This window comes from Scyliorhinus canicula, chromosome 5 (assembly GCF_902713615.1).
Source record: "Scyliorhinus canicula chromosome 5, sScyCan1.1, whole genome shotgun sequence".
NCBI lineage: Eukaryota > Metazoa > Chordata > Chondrichthyes > Carcharhiniformes > Scyliorhinidae > Scyliorhinus > Scyliorhinus canicula.
Genome location: NC_052150.1, coordinates 156,527,506 through 156,546,878, shown reverse-complemented (window position 1 = coordinate 156,546,878; position 19,373 = coordinate 156,527,506). Strand labels below are relative to the sequence as shown.

Genomic DNA, 19,373 nt, shown 5'->3' with positions numbered 1-19,373 from the left:
CCCCCCTCGGCCTCGCCCCCCTCGCCCCCCCCCTCGCCCCCCCCCCCCCGGCCCCCGAAGGGCGCTGAAGTTCAGCTTGCCCGGGGCGGCAGCAACCCTAGGGCCGGCGCTGATTGAACCTGACATCTGGCGGTAGGAAGTTCTATGGCGGTATACCCGAGGTTGGTAATATCTCCTCCTAGGCTCCGCCATCTGTGGCCCTGCACTCTGAAGATGAATTGGCCCAGCCTCCCCCTCCTCTGCAGGCTGCTGTTCCTGGCTGCATGCAGCGACACGTCAATGTCGCTGCTTCTGCGCAATAGCAATCAATGGAATTGCCAGCTGGACTGGCTCCATGATTCTCTCATATCAAAAACTGAACGGAGGAGAACATCAAAGTGAATGATGAGGAGTACTGACAATGCACTGACCCTTAGCCCTCTCAGGATCTGTGACATCCACCCATACACATCCCCCGATGTGAATGCCTTTCCAATGAGCTTCATTCACTCCCCCTGACACACAATAGCTATTTTCTCACAGTTGCTACACTCAACTCTGCCTGAATGAACACTTTAACCTTTGAGAACCTCAACGGTCCGCCTGTCCCCCAATGGGTGAGGAGTGAGGCTAATTGAGTGCATTCAATGGACTTGCGTACCAACCTCACAGGGAGTGAGACTCTGTCACCCGTCATCTCCTGATGACCGATGAGCGCCTTCACCATAGCACCTCTCATTGGGACCCACATCTGCGTTACCTCTCTGTCATGGAAATGTGAGTCTTAGTCTTGGAGTTCAGTTTGGGGGTTATTATTCCAAAGGGTTAACAATTGGGTGCCAATTAGTGGCACACATGCATTGCAATGCTGACAAAATTGGGACAAATGACTCATCAAAGAGAGCTGACTAGGAAACTGACTTTCCCTTGTGGCAGGTGAGGCACACCTGATTCGTGTGAAGACTGCAATTTGCAGTCAACTTCATCCTTCGAGCGCACCCTCATTCTCCCAGACTCACTGGCTGTGGATTAAACAAGCCTTCCAACTTGAACAGCCAGCCACCCATACACTAATCTCTGACAGCCTGGCTTCTATACCAGTGACCTTGAACATCCAGACATCTCATGCTCTAAGGCTTCAAAGCGCAACCTGGGAGTGGGGTTTCATTCTGACTGCACTCTTCCTCTCCCGGGTAAGAGTCTTCAGCTCTCAGAAGGCTGAGAACCACCCTATTTTAGAGTCCCCCACTCGGCCTATGGTACCTGGCTTCTCACAGGACCCCATCCAGGGACCTCACAGTCACCTCTGTGCTTACCCTATGGATTCACCAGCTTCCACCCATTTTCCAGCTGTAACTCTAGAAGGGTCTAACAAGTGACACCCACATTCCATCAATGAATTTAAAAAATAAATAAATAATTGAACTGGACATCGTATTGTGGTGATGCAATAGGACTATTTTTCTACCTCAAGGTTATTTTTTGAAAAGTAATATCAGAAAAGGAAAACCACAGACTCCTAAGCCCTAATCTTATCGTGGATGTAGGAGGAGTGAGCATTTGAGAATACCCAAAAGAAACAGTTTTCCCTCAGACCCTGTTAAAGTTAATGGCAGGAACTGATTTACATGATATGTCTGGTCACAACTTTTCAGATTGAGAAGCAAACTATCTGGCTGTTGAGAAGGTAGACCTTTGACATAAGATTGCAGGTAGGGATTGGAAAGGAGGTGGTAAGTAGGGAAGACTGGAAAGGCCAAGAAGTTTGGGAACTAGAGGCCAGCGAAGAAATCTCAAATGTCATGCTTTGTTTGGGGAAGATTGGGCTTCAGAGGCCAGAGGAAAGGAGAAGATCAAAAGTGTCATGGGGGTGAGATTGAATGGGCCGGTGAGGGAGGAAGTGAAGGGCTGGGATGGAAGCTATCATAAGGTAGGAAGATTGAGAGGGTTGGTGAAGGGGAGATTGAAAGGATTGATGGAGAAGATCAGAATGGATTGGGTGGTGAGTGGGCGTGGTGTCCAGTCTCAGGGGAAGGTTGAAGCAGTTAAACTGGATCCAGCAGATAAAAGGGAAAGCTCGGACCTCCTGGACCCAGCAATTTTCGCCTCCCGTTAGCTGCCAGGTTTCCCTGAGTCCTAACTAGCCAAGTTTCAATTTAAAATGCCGATTAATTCTGAGACTACAGCCTCATTGTAACATTTAAATAACAAGCCCATCTCCTGGGAGCAGGTTGGTTACCCATCTCGGTTAAAAAGTGGAAGTGGCGGGTTCAGGTTGGTTTCAGATTTCCAACATTTTTATCATTTAACTGTTTAAATACCACCTCTTACACAAATTTTCTTACAGCACAATTTGATCACTGAATATAGAAATGACACCGACAACAAACTGGAGAGGGTAACATAGTTTGCCATCCAACATGTGTGGGTGGAGAGGAGTTAAGCAGTCCCTTACAACAAGGGGGGGGGGAGTTCAGCGATGATACCTCTTAAAACTGAATAGTTAGCATGCCACTAGAGTAGTTTTACAAAAGTTATTTTATTGAGGATTGAGATGAATTATAGGACTGAGTAATCATTATTAACCATTAAACATGTATTTTTAGGACATAGCAGTAATAATAATCAAATGGGATTTCGGATAGCTAACTTGACCAAAAGGATATTACTTCTGACATCATGGGCGGGTTTCTCCGGTATCCGGCGGGCGGGCCGTACCGGCGGCAAAGAGTGGCGTGAACCACTCCGGCGTCGGGCCGCCTGGAACATTCGGAATTCTCCGCACCTTCGGGGGCTAGGCCAGCGCTGGAGTGATTGGCGCAGCGCCAACCGGCGCCGAAGGGCTCCGTCGGTCGGCGCGGGTTGGCGCATGTGCAGGAGCGCCAGCGTGTTCCCAGAACCGCTGGCGTCATTCCTGCGCAAGCGCAGGGGCTTGCTTCTCCGCCCCAGCCGTGGTGGAGCTTTACAGCAGCTAGCGCGGAGGGAAAGAGTGCACCCATGGCACAGGCCCTCCCGCAGATCGGTGGGCCCCGATCGCGGGCCAGGCCATCGTGGGGACCCCCCCAGGGCCAGATCCCCCTGCGCCCCCCTGAGGACTCCGCAGGCCGTCCGCAGATCCAGGTCCCGCCAATACAAACCTTGTGTAATTTACGCCGGCGGGACTGGCCGAAAATGGGTGGCCGCTCGGCCCATCGCAGAGCAGAGAATCGCTGGGGGGGGGGGGGGGGGGGGGGGGGGGGCGATGCCAACGGCCCCCGACCGGTGCAACGTGATTCCCGCCCCCGCCAAAAAACCGGCGCCAGAGAATTCAGCAGCCGGCGTCGGGGCAGCGGGGCATGTTGCATGCCGCCCACCCCCAGCGATTCTCTGGCCCGGCGCGGGGCTCGGAGATTCACCCCCCTTGTCTTTGTGAAACACTTCAGGGTGCTGGTTCGTAGTTCTGTTTCTCACAAACAGTCAGCAAGCTGCTGGGACTGTTCACAGCTGTTAGGATGAGGATCAATCATACGCTGCTTGTGATTCTATTGGGCGAAGTTTAAACACTGCTTGCAATTCTATTGGATAAGTTTAAAAGTAGCAGCTTCAGGGATTGGATCTCGTCCAACTGGGGTGGGCTATTGATTTTTGAACATTGTATAAGTACTGTGTTCTGGTCTTTGTTCGGCAGAACAAGTTTTGGCAGATATCCAGTCGTGCTGCGTGTACCGTAACAAGTTTGATTAAATAAGCCATCTTGTCCAGGTTATGGTGTTTGTTCCTCTCTGTACTGAGCTGAGCCACAGGGAATAACCCCACGTGGAAGCTGATTCAATACACAGGTCTTGAAACCGCTCCTACATCAGTGGCTTGGTGAATATCATTGTTCAGCGTACAATTGTATACTTCCAGCACCTTTCTGACAAAATACAAACCATCACACTGCATTTCTACCAGTTCCAGCTGCAGAAACTTTTGCAACAGCTGCTTGTTTCTTAGCAATTTAATCACAGTAGGCATTGAGCCTTTGATATTTGTGTACGTAGTCTCATGTCCAGTCACGAGAGAACCTCATCCAGCAGCTGCTGCCTGGAAGTCTCAGAGTTTTCTTGTCAACTATGCAGCAGACCTCCAACTATGAGACCATAAGACGTTGGAGCAGAAGTAGCCCACTGAGCCCATTGAGTCTGCTCCACCATTCAGTGAGATCAGGGCTGATCTGATATAAGCGTCAACTCCACTTTTCTGCCTTATCCTCATAACTCCCAATTCACTTACTGTTTAAAAATCTGTCTACCTCAGCCTTGAACATACTAAACCACCCAGTCTCTACAGCTCTCTGCGGTAAAGAACTCTACAGATTCACTGTCCTCTGAGAGAAGAAATTCCTCCTCACCTCTGTCCCAAATGGGCAACCTCTTACTCTTTAAGGATGCCCTCTGGTCCTCGACTTCCCCACAAAAGAAACAATCTCTCAGCATCTACCCTGGCAAGCCCCCTGAGAGTCCTATATATCTCAATAAGGTCACCTCTCATTCTTCTGAATTCCAATGAGTACAGCCCCAATCTACTCAACGTCTCTTCGTAAGAAAATCCCTCCATTTCCGGGATCAACCTAGTGAACCTTCTCTGGACTGCCTCCAATGCCAGTATATCTTTCCTTAGATAAGGGGACTAAAACTGTTCACAGTATTCCAGATGTGGTCTAACTAGTGCCTTGTATAGTTTTAGCAGGACTTCCCTATTTTTATACTCCATTCCCTTTGAAATAAAGGCCAACATTCCATTTACCTTCCCAATTACCTGCTGAGCTTGCATTTTTGTGATTTATGCACGAGGGCACCTAAATCCCTCTGTGCTGCAGCTCTCTTCAGTCTTTCTCCATTAAATAATATTCAGCAACAACATATGATTGTTTATATGATGCATCTACATGTCCCCCCCCCACAAAAAAAAATATTTTTTTTTCCTGTTTAATACAAACATAACGCATATTGCAAACAATGAAATACATCAACTTGGTCCAATTAGCCTTCTGCTTTCACATCCTGATGGAACAGAAACAGGAAGTCTTCCTATTATCCCAGCATGTTTGTAACAACTGATCTTTCAAACTGGAGCTTTCTAGATCCACAAATCACTGCATGGACTTAAATAGGTAGCTCTCCAAAGGTAAATATCATCTTCAGAGGAGGACAACATATTGGCTTCAAATAAGGTGTAATCCTTGGTTAAGCCTTAATATCTTCTTTCTCCATTCAGTCATATATGCATTTAAAAAACAATATGGCCTGAAGGATTATATGGTCATTGTTATTTGCTAAGCCCTTGTCACTTTATTTATTGTTTGACCGAATGTGGGCATTGCTGGCAAGGCCAATACTTGATGTCTCTAATTCCCCTAATGAACCTTGGCCTTTCTTCATCCAGCATTTTCTAAGTTCCTATGAAAGTATTGTATTCGACCAGTGAGAATTCCGCATTTTTAAAAGCTCTGATCAAATGACCTATACTCATTCCAGATAACGATTGTCTACTCATGAAGATTTAATACCAAATAAGATTTCCTTTTCCTCAAGATGGAAGTAAAAGTTTACCATCTATAGCCAGTTTTAGATCTGTCAGTGTAACTCTGACTCGGCCAATAACTCGTTGCATTCGATCAATTTCCTGACGCAAGAAGATGTTCATTGGTTGGATTGAGCCCATTTTCTGAAGTCGAGCTTTCACCTGCAAAAAAACCCCAGACAAAACAAGGTTCATTTTATTTCAGCATATGACACTAAATGTTTAAAAGCCACAGATCTTTCATTTTTAATAACATCTCCTCTGGTTTACAAAGATAAGTGTTTAAGTAATCCTTGATATGAATATGAAGATTATTTTGTGAAATAATCATCAAGAAAGCTGAAGTACGTCATCAATATGAATACATCTCCCTGGTCTGACAGTATTTGTTGATTGCATAAAAGCAGGTTCCATTTTCGAGCCCTGAAGAACTGTACCTTGGAGAGAGGCAAAGCTGCCAGATATCACATTACAAAGTAATTCAATCATTTCCTACATATATTATGTATATAATAGGAGAATATTTTCTCTTTTAAGCACCCAAGTGTATAATTATTTCAAAATTTCAGTGCAATTAATCACACCCAAATGATACTTGAAATTTCCAACCCCATTGGGTGAAAGATTCGACAGAGTAAAATAATCGAAGTAAAACTTAACAAAGTTACCAATTAGTAAGATTGTGCAAAATGAAACTTACTTCAGATTTAAAAAATTGTTATAATTTTAATTGTGGCATATAATTTATTGCAAATAAAGTGGCAAAAGATCAATGTAATATTGCCTATTAAAACCAAACGTCTCAAATTGCCCACTGCAGCAGTGTGCACATTGTGAAATCACTGTGGACGGTCGGCTGACAATTCAGTTCCTTCGAAGCCGAGACCAATACTGCAAATAAATGCCATTTTGTTTGGGACTGAATCTGCAGGCATTCATCAGTACTTTACATTAGGTACCATGAACCCATTTGCCCTTCCAGCTTGTGGTCTGCCAATATGGGAAATACTTGGACACATCTTTCAACCCTCTGTCAGGTATATGGTTAACTTCTAGATGATCTTGTGGCATTCTGGTGTGTAATAGGGTAAGAAGTATGATCCTACAGAAGCAAAGTTTTATTAAAGTTTTGCATAACTTTTTCTCTAACATGCCAGTGTATGGAAGAGTGGCTGTGATAAAATCACACCAAAGACATCTACTGTCCATGTTAAAATTACCCGAATAAATAATGTTGGATAGAAGCAAAAAACAAACAAATCCAGTTACTGTCTATGATGTTCAGAGTGTAGAACTGCATAAATTAATTTCCTCATTGCTGACCCCAATTATGTCCTAAAAGGGCTCAATGTACCGACATAGACATATAAAATGCACATTGGCTTGTGACAGGTTATTCCCTTCTCTGCTTTTGCCGTTCCTCATCCTCAACAACCTAGCCCAGACTGCTTTCATCTAAAACTACTCACAAGAACAGCATCGTTGGTTGATCAGTTGTAATTTTTCCCACAATCTGCAGTTTACCCTTAAAGCTCAGCTGAGATGGGGAATGTTGTATCTATGTAGTCATTTTACGGAGTCAGGTTAACCAGATAGGCTGTGCAGTGTGATCACTTAGGAAGTTCAAAAAGGCTTCAGAGGGAAAACAAGTATAGCGACAGATAATTCTAAACAAATTCACGATTGTAACAGTAAGATTGTAACAGTAAAATGGGCGGCACGGTAGCACAGAGGTTAGCACTGTTGCTTCACAGCGCCAGGTTCGATTCCCGGCTTCGGTCACTGTCTGTGCAGAGTCTGCATGTTCATCCCGTGTCTGCGTGGCTTTCCTCTGGGTGCTCCGGTTTCCTCCCACAAGTCCCGAAAGACGTGCTAGTTAGGTGAATTGGACATTCTTAATTCTCCCTCCATGTACCGAACAGGCGCCGGAATGTGGCGACTAGGGTATTTTCACAGTAACTTCATTGCAGTGTTAATGTAAACCCACTAATAAAGATTATTATTATTATTAGTAGTCTACAATGAATTCAACAATAACACTGCTTCCCACAGTCTGGTATGTTTCTCTGCTTCAAAGATTTAACTAATTTTTCATTAAACGAAAAGCCTGTGCCTCAACCGTGCCCTATTGCAAACATTCCCTGTTCCAACAACCTTCTACATAATCAAATTTCACCTATTACCTATCCCCATTTATAATTTTAAATTTATGACTCCTTTTCATTCAAGGTGTCATCAATTTCTTTTTTCAGTGTAAACTTTTCATAATTTAAAAAATTCAATGATTATTCTCTTAACCTTCTCAGTGGTAATAGTCCTGTGACTTTTGTAATTATATTTTCCCATACGATGCATCATCGTGGTGAATTTATGCCTCTGGGTCAATGAAGTTTGCAAGGTTGAAGGGGGATCTTATTGAAACTTACAGAATACTGAGAGGTCTAGATAGAGTAAACATGGAGAGGATGTTTCCACTAGTCGGAGAAACTAGAACGCGAGGGCACAGCCTCAGACTCAAGGGACAATCCTTTAAAACTGAGATGAGGAGGAATTTCTCCAGTAGTGAATCTGTGGAACTCCTTGCAGCTGAAGGCTGTGGAGGCCAAATCACGGAGTGTCTTTAAGACAGAGATAGATAGGTTCTTGATTAATAACAGGATCAGGGATCATGGGGAGAAGGCAGGAGAACAGGGATGAGAAACATATCAGCCATGATTGAATGGTGGTGCAAACCCGATGGACCGAATGGCCTAATTCTGCTCATATATCGTATGGTCTTATGCCATGTCTCCTCCATGAACTCAAAATGTTTCCTGTAATGGTTGCCCAAAATTGCATCTATGCTCCAACAATGGCCTAGTAGGGAAAATTCTAAAATCCATTATCAAATGGGTGGGATTTACTGACCTCGTCGCGTCACAATGAGGTCAATAAATATCACGAGTGGCCTCTCGCGAGTTTGCGAGGCTTGAGATGTCTTGCAAGATTCAACCTAACCTGCTGAGAATGGGCATGATCCAGATCGGCATATTTAAATGAGCTATTCAGCTCATTTAAATATGTCTGCACTGTATTCTACTGGGCGTGGGAAGTAACAGCCTCCCCAGCGAGGACTCGACCGGGTGCCATTTAGTTCTGGTCCACACAAACATGGACCAGTCGTAGCGGCACCTAGAAGGGTCTCCCAAGCCATTGGACACCCCTGAGTGGTCAAGGTCTGGGCAGGGTCGTACTCTGACACTCCCACTGACACGGGGGCACCTTGTCACTGCCAGTCTGGCACCTTGGAACTGCCATCTGGGTACCCTGATAGTGCCACCTTGGCACTCCAGGATGCTTGGATGGCATTCCCAGGAATGGCAGGAGCACTGCCAGGGTGCCAGGTTGGCAGGGCCAAGGTGCCATGTTACCCGTGCCAGATCCTGGGGTGCCATGCCCTTAAGAGTTAGGGTGAGGAAAGGTTTGAGGGCCCTGGAGGAGGTAAGGTGGGTGCAATGGAGGGGGGGGGGGGGGGGTGCTCTGGAGGATGTGGTGGGAATGCAGAGGGGGGTTGAAAGATTGGGGCTGCCTTTAAAAATGGCACCCCAATCCACGAATATTCTTCCTGCACTGGCGAGATGAGATCAGTGCAGGAAATGAAGTAAGTGTAGCCTGACAGGGTGGTCCATGCTGAGGCCCAAAAAAAATGGCAAAGTGACGTTTAATAGTTGGGTGTTTCTCGGTGCTGCAGCTGCCGAGAAACACTCTGGTAATGTACCCAAAAGCAGACTCTGAATTTGTTCCCATTAAACCTTGTCCTTTATAACAGAGCAGTTTTAAAACAGTGGCAGGATCAGAGTGAGTCAGCATTAATTTATGATGGGAGAATCATGCCTGACAAATCTACTGGAATTCTTTGAGTATGTAACTAGTAGAGTTGATGAGGGGGAGCCAGTGGATGTGGTATATTTGGACTTTCAGAAGGTTTGTGACAAAGTCCCACATAAGAGATTAGCATGTAAAATTAAAATGCATGGGGTTAGGGGTAGTGAATTGAAATGGATAGAAAACTGGTTGGCAGACAGGAAACAAAGAGTAGGAATTAACGGGTCTTTTTCCAAATAGCAGTCAGTGATTAGCGGGATACCGCAGGGATCAGTGCTGGGATTCCAGCTATTCACAATATATATTCATGATTTGGATTAGCAAATGAAATGTAAAATCTCAAAATTTGCAGGTGACACAAAGATGGGTGGGAGGGTGAGCTATGAGGAGAATACAGCAACCCTACAGTGTGATTTAGACAAGTTGAGTGAGTGGACATATTAATGACAGATGCAGTAAAATGTGGATAAATGTGAGGTTTGGTAGCAAAAACAAGAAGGCAGACTATTACCTGACTGGGCATGAATCACGAGAGGGGAATATGCAACAATACCTGGGTGTCTTTGTACACCAGTCAAAGAACAAAGAACAAAGAACAAAGAAAAGTACAGTACAGGAACAGGCCTTTCGGCCCTCCAAGCCTGTGCCGACCATGCTGTCCGTCTAATCTAAAATCTTCTACACTTCTGGGGTCCGTATCCCTCTGTTCCCATCCTATTCATGTATTTGTCAAGATGGCCCTTAAACGTCACTATCGTCCCTGCTTCCACAACCTCCTCTGGCAGCGAGTTCCAGGCACCCACTACCCTCTGTGTAAAAAACTTGTCTTGTAGATCTCCTCTAAACCTTGCCCCTTGCACCTTAAACCTATGCCCCCTAGTAATTGACCCCTCTACTCTGGGAAAAAGTCTCTGACTATCCACTCTGTCTATGCCCCTCATAAGTTTGTAAAATATTGCTGTTTGGGCTTAATGTGCTGAGTGAGGGTTTACGAAAACTCATTGGAATGAGTCAGAAATTAAGATAAGTGTTTGTATCAGCAAGCACCTGTTATGGGATCAAGAAGGGCAGAATTAAGGGAGGAAAATAATGAGACTTCCCTAGGGATCTGTATTGGGAACTCTACTGTCACTAATTTTATCGAACCGGAATTCAAATTGCTCAAATGTGAAGATGATAGCAAAATATAGTGGCTGTAGTTGGACCACACTTGACTACTGTGTCCAGTTAAGAGACAAGAGAAGGCATTCAAAAGCGCAAAAAATAATAATTAAGCTCCAAGCCTTCTTATAGGTACAGGCTTTGAGGGCCGAAGGGCCTATTCCTGTGTTGTATTGTTCTTTGTAAGATAGATATGAAGAAAGAACTGGTGTTTTTCAGTCCTGAGAGGAGGTAACTGAGAGATAAAATAGAACAGTACAGTAAAATAAATCCAAAACTCTATTTCAAACTAATCCATTACAAGAGGACAAGATGACAGTTTCAAATTACAAATTTAAAATTCAAATTTCAATTAAAAATTGAAATTTGAATTGATGTTAGAATAGTCTTCTCAACACTGAAGAGTAAATAATACAATAAATAAATATCCAGCTGTAACATGGGGGCACAATGACACAGTAGTTAGCATTGTTGCTTCACAGTGCCAGGGACCCGGGTTCAATTCCAGCCTCAGGTGACTGTCTGTGTGGCGTGTCTGTGTGGAGTTTGCACTTTCTCCCCATGTCTGCGTGGGTTTCCTCCGGGAGCTCGTGATTCCACCCGCAGGCCAAAGATGTGCAGGTAAGGTGGATTGGACATGCTAAAATCTTAGTGTCTAAAGATGTGCAGGTTAGGTGGGGTTATGGGTGGGGTGCTCTTTCAGAAGGTCGGTGCAGACTCGATGGGCCAAAAGGCCTCATTCTGCATTGTAGGAATTCCATGGTTCCAACAGACAATGAAAACCATGTAGTCATTTAAGAAACAGATATTGTGGAAAGTGTTAGATCTTCTTTTAGATAGATGAGTTAAAATGAATGGAATAGCTTTCCTTATCCAAATCTATCCTGTAGTTTGTCAATTGTTAATTTCAACTTTATATTACTGTATAGTAGCGTTATATCTCAAAGTTACGATTGGGCTGTCTGTGATGTGCTAACGTTAAAGGATTTTGATTATCTCACCTCAAAATAAAAGTGAAAAATCTGAGATTATTAGTGTTTTACCTCATGTGGAATATAGTCTGCTGGTAGTTTTTCCAACATCTCGTTTGCAAGGCGTTGGACAGTGCTTTCTCTGGTCTCTCCTTCACCACCACCACTGTCCTTTGGTTGAATGTTGACTATTGTGTTGAGGGTATCATTTGCCATATTAGTCTGATAAGTTATATCTGCATTTGAATGAAGCCCGAATACCTAGAAAAATAAGATAATCTAAATACACATTTGTGTTCTGTTATGTATTTGCAAAGTAAATCTTTGTTTTCCCATTTATGTTACAGCACCGTAATTGAGAATAGCGTGGGTTAATTCTGTCATGAATGATACATAATTTCAACCATAATTAAATACCCCAAACTAAAAGAGATCTAAGCAGTTCAGATGACTCAGCTTGCAACATGATCCATGTGTTAAACTACCAGAGAGCCCCAGATAACAAAGCAAACAAAATGTGCACTATCAAATCAATTAGATTAATGTAGGTTAATGGGTAGCCAGAAGCCCAAGAGCCCCGATGAGAAGCTTGGTTCATACTATGGGCCGGGTCACATGTGCATTCAGGCAGCAGGTGGAAAATAATTTTCCTGCAGCAACACGCTGACTCTACGATACAGCAATATCAAATTATCTGGCAGGTCTCCGGTTGGAGGAAAGTAGGTCTGTTGGTGGTTGGGGAGAGACAACAGTGGCTGGTATTCTGGCGCTCAGAAGAAGACTGGGAAGAGCATGTGTTGTGTGTACTCTGCCTGGCATAATCTGGTAGCCCATTTAAAGATGAGGCAACAGGTAAGTTTATGAGTAATTTTGTCAGAGTAGGGCGGAACGGTGGCACAGTTCTTAGCACTGCTGCCTCACGGCGCTGAGGATCCGGGTTCGCTCCCGGCCCCTGGTCACTGTCCGTGTGGAGTTTGCACATTCTCCCCATGTTTGCAAGGGTCTCAGCCCCACAACACAAAGATGTGCAAGGTAGGTGGATTGGCCATGCTAAATTGCCCTTTAATTGGAAAAAAAGAATTGGGTACTTTAAATTAAAAAACAAATACTTTTGGTTATTGAATACAAGAGAGATATTTAAGGTCTTGAAGCAGTACAGAAACGATTATCAAGACTGTTCACTAGTGACAAGGATTGACAATATGACAAAGAACTGGAGAACGTTGATATTTCAATCTTAAAATTGAAAGACTGTTAAGTGACCATATAAAGGTGTATAAGTAAAAAGTTTAGTCAAGGCATGTATAGAAAGTAATTCTACACAGTAGGGCTGAGAAGCACAGGAGGTGATGGGGGGTGCGGTTTGGAGGGAACGGGATGAGGTGGTGTTAACACCGTTTTTATGCTAAATAGTGACCAAATCATTTTGGGTAGATGAAAACACTAGAATTATACAGGAATCAGTGGAAGCTGTGATATTGGGACATCACAGGTTGGATATGGTTGGAGAGTTTCCATCTGTGATGTGAAATGTAAACTCAAATTATATGAAACCCCTTCACTGGACTAGCTTTTATATTTTACTAGCAGATGGACTACCAAGTCTCTGTCATGTGAAGGCCTGGACATTTATCCGTGAAGGGAAATTGCAAGTCAGGCCATTTCTAAAAATTGTGATCCCTCCTCCTGCCTGACATTGACCACTTACGCTATTTTCATGGTGGGGCTGCAGTTGGGAGTAGAAGGGAGAGAGGATTTGGACTTGAGCTTTTGTTGCCACTCTCTGAAGCAGGCCTGAAGTAGGAGTAGAGGCAGATGAATGATGAGGCCGGCAGGTGCATAATGAGGCTGGTAGGTTAGATTGCCTGCCTCCGTATGCTGGGCATTGGACCAGTTCTGTATATGAGTGTTAGGCCTATCCCTATCCCTCATCCCACTCAGCCATGCATCTTCATCTCCCTCCATCACCCCATGCCCACTTATCCAGTATCCACTATAGGCAGAACCTATGAGTTACGAGCATTTGGAAGTCTTTGAGGAGCTTATGAAACTGTCAAAACAAACAGCAATTTAAAAATCTCTTTTTAAAAAATCATTCTCTTAGCACCGCATAGAACTGTTAAACACACAGCCATTCAAACACTGCTTGATGGGAAAAAAACTTAATTCTCTGAAGGGGTCATAAAATGTCAAAATAAATAAACCACCTTCAAAATCCTCTTTAAAATGAACCTAGTCAAGCATTCATAATAAGAATCCATTGCATATTATAAACAACTCCTGATGAGCTCAATCAGCAGTAGGCTTGAAATTTGGCCAAGCATTCATAACGGGATTCCGTTATAACAATACATCCAGTGCTGAATACATTAAAACCTTTGATGCCTTTGAAATACCTCAGTCACCTTTACAAGCTTTGAAGCACGAGAATAGATGCCATCTGTTCCAATGCTTTAAATATTGAACTGGCTAGGCAGAAAATAATACAGCCTTTTGAAGTAGTGGAACAAACGGCAAGCTCTTTCAATTCTTCAAAGGCTCAACAGATGAATGGGTTGTCAATCAGTGAAAATATGTAATCAAATGGGCAAATTGACACATTAGAATTTTAATCTCAAAACTTCTGAATGCAAAAGAATATTTTATCTGCTGGATAAAGTACTCTAATGCATCTGAGCGCTTTAACACTGCTGGCCAAAATAATAATCAATTAGCCTTTCTTAACCAACCCCTATCATTAAATGCTTTTAAAACATACTATAGATTGCAGCTAATAGGTTAACCTGGCATATAAGACAACTCAATTTTCGTGGTCTCAAAAGTTATATTTTTGCATGTACTTGGCATGTAAGTCCAGTTCCTTTTACAGCTATGACATACTACCCTCACATTGGTCATCAACCTCAATTTGTATTGCCCAAATGGGTGTTTTACTTAGCTCTACCTTATAACTGGGCGCAAGGGATCAAGTAGGCATATGGGTTGTGTTACAAAGATGTGCAATAATTTCATACATGCCCACACAGAACAGACCTCATGTAGCGAATGAGAAAAGTAGTGACCACCCACACACACAGAAGCTGGCAGTTTACTTTTATATTCTGCATTTAAGGGACCCACATTTTCAGAGGATTTTCTAGACATTACATGTTGACATCGATAGTACTTACATCATACACCATTACATTTTGACATGCAATAGTTGTCAAAACCTTATCTATCAAAAGGTATTGGACTTCATACAAGGCTTCCCCCATGGTTCATGATTCCTCTGAGGTGCTGTGAACCATGTCTCTTACCAAAACAGGCCCAAATCTATGGAAATAATGGGTTGTCTAAAATGTCCACCACAGCAATGGAGTAGACAAGGGCATGATTACTTTGTTCTGGTTCACTACTTGCACATTTATCCCAGGGCCATAAAATCCCACACAATGGGAAGAGGCATGGAAATTCCAGAATTGGGCCCCACCTTCCATTTTTAAATCTCGCCTGCCTCTATTCTGACATTGTTGAGACATGGAAATCCAGCCCAAAATCACCATTACACAGTCCCTCTTTCCATTTCTTCTGGTTTATGGATCGTCGCAGACATATGAACCAAGGCACATGTCATTACCCTGTTGAAGTCCTAATGCACTGACTGTGGGAATTGTCCAATGAACAATTCCCCTACTCCTCTGGACCCTGACTCTGAGTTAGATTCAGACACTTCAGACAGACTCGCAGCACTTGCCCTGGATTGTTAGCCAGGAAATTCTCGACAGAAAAATTCTAGTCCAGCTCCTGGGTAACAATACAACTGAACCCCCCCCCAATCATCCACACTGACCATCCTGACTGCCCCTAAACCTCCTGATGACCTCACTGACTCCCCGGCTTTTAAACAATTTATTCATGGACATGGGTGTTGCAGGCTGGGGCAGCATTTATTGCCCATCCCTAATTACCCTTGACAGGCAGCAAAGGGTCAACCACATTGCTGTGGATCTGGAGTCACATGTAGGCCAGACTAAGTACGGACAACAAATTTCCTCCCCTAAAGGATATTAGTGAACCAGATGTTTTTTATGATAATCGACAATGGTTCCATGGTCATCATTATACTTTTAATTCCAGATTTTTATTGAATTCAAATTTCACCATCTGCAGTGGCAGGATTTGAACCTGGGTCCCCACAACATTACTCTGGGTTTCTCGTTTACAAGTCCAGTGACAATACCACTGTGCCACTACCTCCCCAAATACCTAAATGATCCCCCAAAATCCCCCACCCAGAATTAATTCCCCCCACCACCCGACTCCCCTCCCCAATATAACTTGACTATTACCCCTTAGACCTGATTATCCCCCACCACTAGACTACTCCCAGCCTGACGAGCCCCTACCACCCAGATAGATTGAGATCCCAACATAACCTGATCAGCTCCCAACCTGACAATCCATTCCCACACATCTATCCACTCACCCACCGGCCACCTCACCCACCTGCCACCCTACCCACTTACCACATCCACCCACCCACCAACCCTACCCTTTCACTACTCTTCACAATGGACATTTAAGCTTACCTTACAATGGCTAGAGCTGTAAAAAGTGGAGGTGAGGTGGGCTGAGGATGGGCAGGGGCAGTGTAGCTTCTGCACTGATTCTCTTTGCTGTTCTGTGTGTAGTTTTGCTGCACTAAAGGAGTTATTTTGCATCATGGATTGGAAGCCTGACCTTTTTAAACATACATACATAGGAAATAAAAGCAGGAGGAGGCCATTCGGCTCTTCGAGCTTGCACCCCCATTCATTATTGCTGATCATCCAGTGCAATACCCTGATCGTGCCTTCCCCCCCATATCCTCTGATCCCTTTAGTCCCAAGAGCTCTACCTAATTCTTTCTTCAAATCACCCAACGTTTTGGCCTCAATTACTTTCTGTGGTACCGAATTCACAGAATCCCCACTCTCTGGGTGAAAAACCTTCTCCTCACCTCAGTCTTAAAAGGATTACCCCTTATCCTCAAACTATGATCCCTAGTTCTGGACTCCCCCACCATCGGGAACATTCTTTCTGAATCTACCCTGCCTAATCCTGTCAGAATTTTGTAAATTTCTATGAGATCCACTTTCACTCTTCAGAACTCCAATGAATATAATCCTAACCAACTTTGTCTCTCCTTATATGACAGTCCCACCTTCCCAGGAATCAGCCTGGTGAACCTTTGCTACACTCCTTCCATAGCAAGAACATCCTTCCTCAGATAAGGACACCAAAACTATACAAAATACTTCAGGTGTGGCCTCACCAATGCCCTATACAAGTGCAGTAAAACATCTTTATTCCTATACTCAAATCCTCTCACTATGAAGGCCAATGTATCATTTGCCTTCTTAACTGCTTGCTGTACCTGTGTGCTTACTCTCAGCGAATAATGTACAAGGACACCAAGGTCTCGCTGAGTATTCACCTCTCTCAATTTACACCCATTCAAATAATAATCTGCCTTCCTATTTTTGCAACCAAAGCGGATAACCTCACATTTATCCACATTATACTGCACCTGCCATGCATGTGCACACTCATTCAGACTGTCCAAATCCTGCTGAAGCATCTCTGCATCCTCCTCACAGCTCACCCTCCCACCCACATTTTTTTTTTTTTTAGAACAGTACAGCACAGAACAGGCCCTTCGGCCCTCGATGTTGTGCCGAGCAATGATCACCCCACTCAAGCCCACGTATCCACCCTATACCAGCAACCCAACAACCCCCATTAACCTTATTTTTTAGGACACTAAGGGCAATTTAGCCTGGCCAATCCACCTAACCTGCACATCTTTGGACTGTGGGAGGAAACCGGAGCACCCGGAGGAAACCCACGCACACACGGGGAGGACGTGCAGACTCCGCACAGACAGTGACCCAGCCGAGAATCGAACCTGGGACCCTGGAGCTGTGAAGCATTGATGCTAACCACCATGCTACCATGCTGCATCTGCAAATTTGGAGATAATACATTTAGTTCCCTCGTCCAAATCATTAATATATAATGTGAACAGTTAGGGTCCAAGCACAGATTCCTGCAGTACCCCATTAGTTACTGCCTGCCAATCAGAAAAAACCCCATTTATTCCAACTTTTTACTTCCTGTTTGGTGACCAGCTTTCTATCCATCTCAAACTCTACCCAGAATGTGCTTTACCTTTATATAGTAAACTATGAGTAATCTAGTAATCATAGAATGATATGTGAGAGCTTGCCAAAATCCTTCTCAAAAAATAAACCATATCCAACAGTTCTCCCTGGTCAACTCTACTAGTTACATCTTCAAAGAATGCCAGTGGATTTGTCAAGCATAATTCCCTTTCGTATATCCATGCTGACTCTGTCTGATTACGCCACTGCTCCCAAATGCTGTGCCATGAAATCCTTGATAATGCACTCTAGCAACTTCCCTACTACCGCCATTAGGCTCACTGGTCTATAGTTCCCTGTGTTCTCTCTACCTCCCTTTTTTGAATAGCAACCCTCCAATCTGCAGGAACAATTCCAGAGTCCAAGGAATTTTAGAAAATGACCACCTATGGATCTGCTATTTCTCGGGCCAGTCCCTTAAATACTCTGGGATGAAGTTTATCAGGTCCTGGAGGTTTAACTGCCTTCAATCCCATTCACTTCCCCAAAACCATTTCAGTACAGTAGCACACTGGGCAGCATTGTTGCTTCACAGCTCCAGGGTCCCAATTTCAATTCCCGACTAGGTTCACTGTCTGTGCGGAATTTGCACATTCTCCCTGTGTCTGCATGGGTTTCCTCCGGGTGCTCCCGTTTCCTCCCACAAGTCAGTAAGACGCGCTGTTACGTAATTTGGACATTCTGAATACTCCCTCTGTGTACTCGAACAGACGCCGGAATGTGGCAATTACGGGATTTTCACAGTAACTTCATTGCAGTATTAATAATGTAAGCCTACTTGTGACAATAAAGATTATTATTGATATTATTTACTGATACTAATTTCCGTCATCTCCTCACTAAAACTTGTGCTTCTCAGAACATCCGGTACATTATTTATGTCTTCCTTTCTGAAGACAGAAGCAAAGTACAAATTTTGTTCCCCAGCCATTTCTTTGGTCCCCATTATGAATTCCACCATTTCTGACTGGAATGGGCCTACATTAGCTTTTATCAATCTTTTTCTCTTTACAAACCTATATAAACTTTTACAGTCAGTTTTTATGTTCCCTGCTAGCTTACTTTCAAATTGTATTTTCCCCTTCTTAATCCATCCCTTGATCCGCTTTTGTTGAATTTTATACTGCTCTCAATCCTCAGGTCTATTGTTTCTTCTTGCTAATTTGTATGAATCTTCTTTGAGTCTAATGCTATCTACAATTTTCCTTGTAAGCCATGATTTGGCCACCGTTCCCTTTCTACTCTTGCGCCAAATAGGAATAAACAACTTTTGGAGTTCACCTATTCGTTCCTTGAATGCCTGCCATTACCTGTCCACTGCCCTTCCTTTCAGTAATGTTTTCCAGTCCGTCATAGCCAACTCATGCCTCATCCCATGATAGATTTCTTTATTTAGGTTCAGGACCTTGGTCTCAGAATCAACTCTCTCACTATTCACCTTCATAAAGAATTCCATCATATTATGGTCACTCATCCCCTTTCACAACTAGATTGCCAACTAATCTTTTCTCATTGCACGATACCCAGTCCAAGATGATCCGTTCCCTTGGTGATTCCTCAACATACTGGTCCAGAAAACCATCCCATATACACGTCAGAAATTCCTCCTCTATTGTACTGTGTCTAATTTGACTCACCCAATCTATACGTTGATTAAAGTCACCCATAA

The 19,373-nt window shown here is 43.8% G+C and overlaps 1 protein-coding gene across 2 annotated transcripts in view; it reads right to left on the bottom strand.

Moving 5' to 3' along the window:
- The window catches only part of dnah5l (dynein, axonemal, heavy chain 5 like), a 493,661-nt gene that overhangs the window by 41,508 nt on the left and 432,780 nt on the right, over positions 1-19,373 (bottom strand). For both annotated transcript variants that reach the window (XM_038797876.1, XM_038797875.1), the window contains exons 73-74: positions 11,592-11,780; positions 5,553-5,685 (exon numbers count right to left, since the gene is read on the bottom strand). In XM_038797876.1, coding sequence (XP_038653804.1) covers positions 5,553-5,685; positions 11,592-11,780 — 322 coding nt within the window. The remainder of the gene's footprint in view (positions 1-5,552; positions 5,686-11,591; positions 11,781-19,373) is intronic.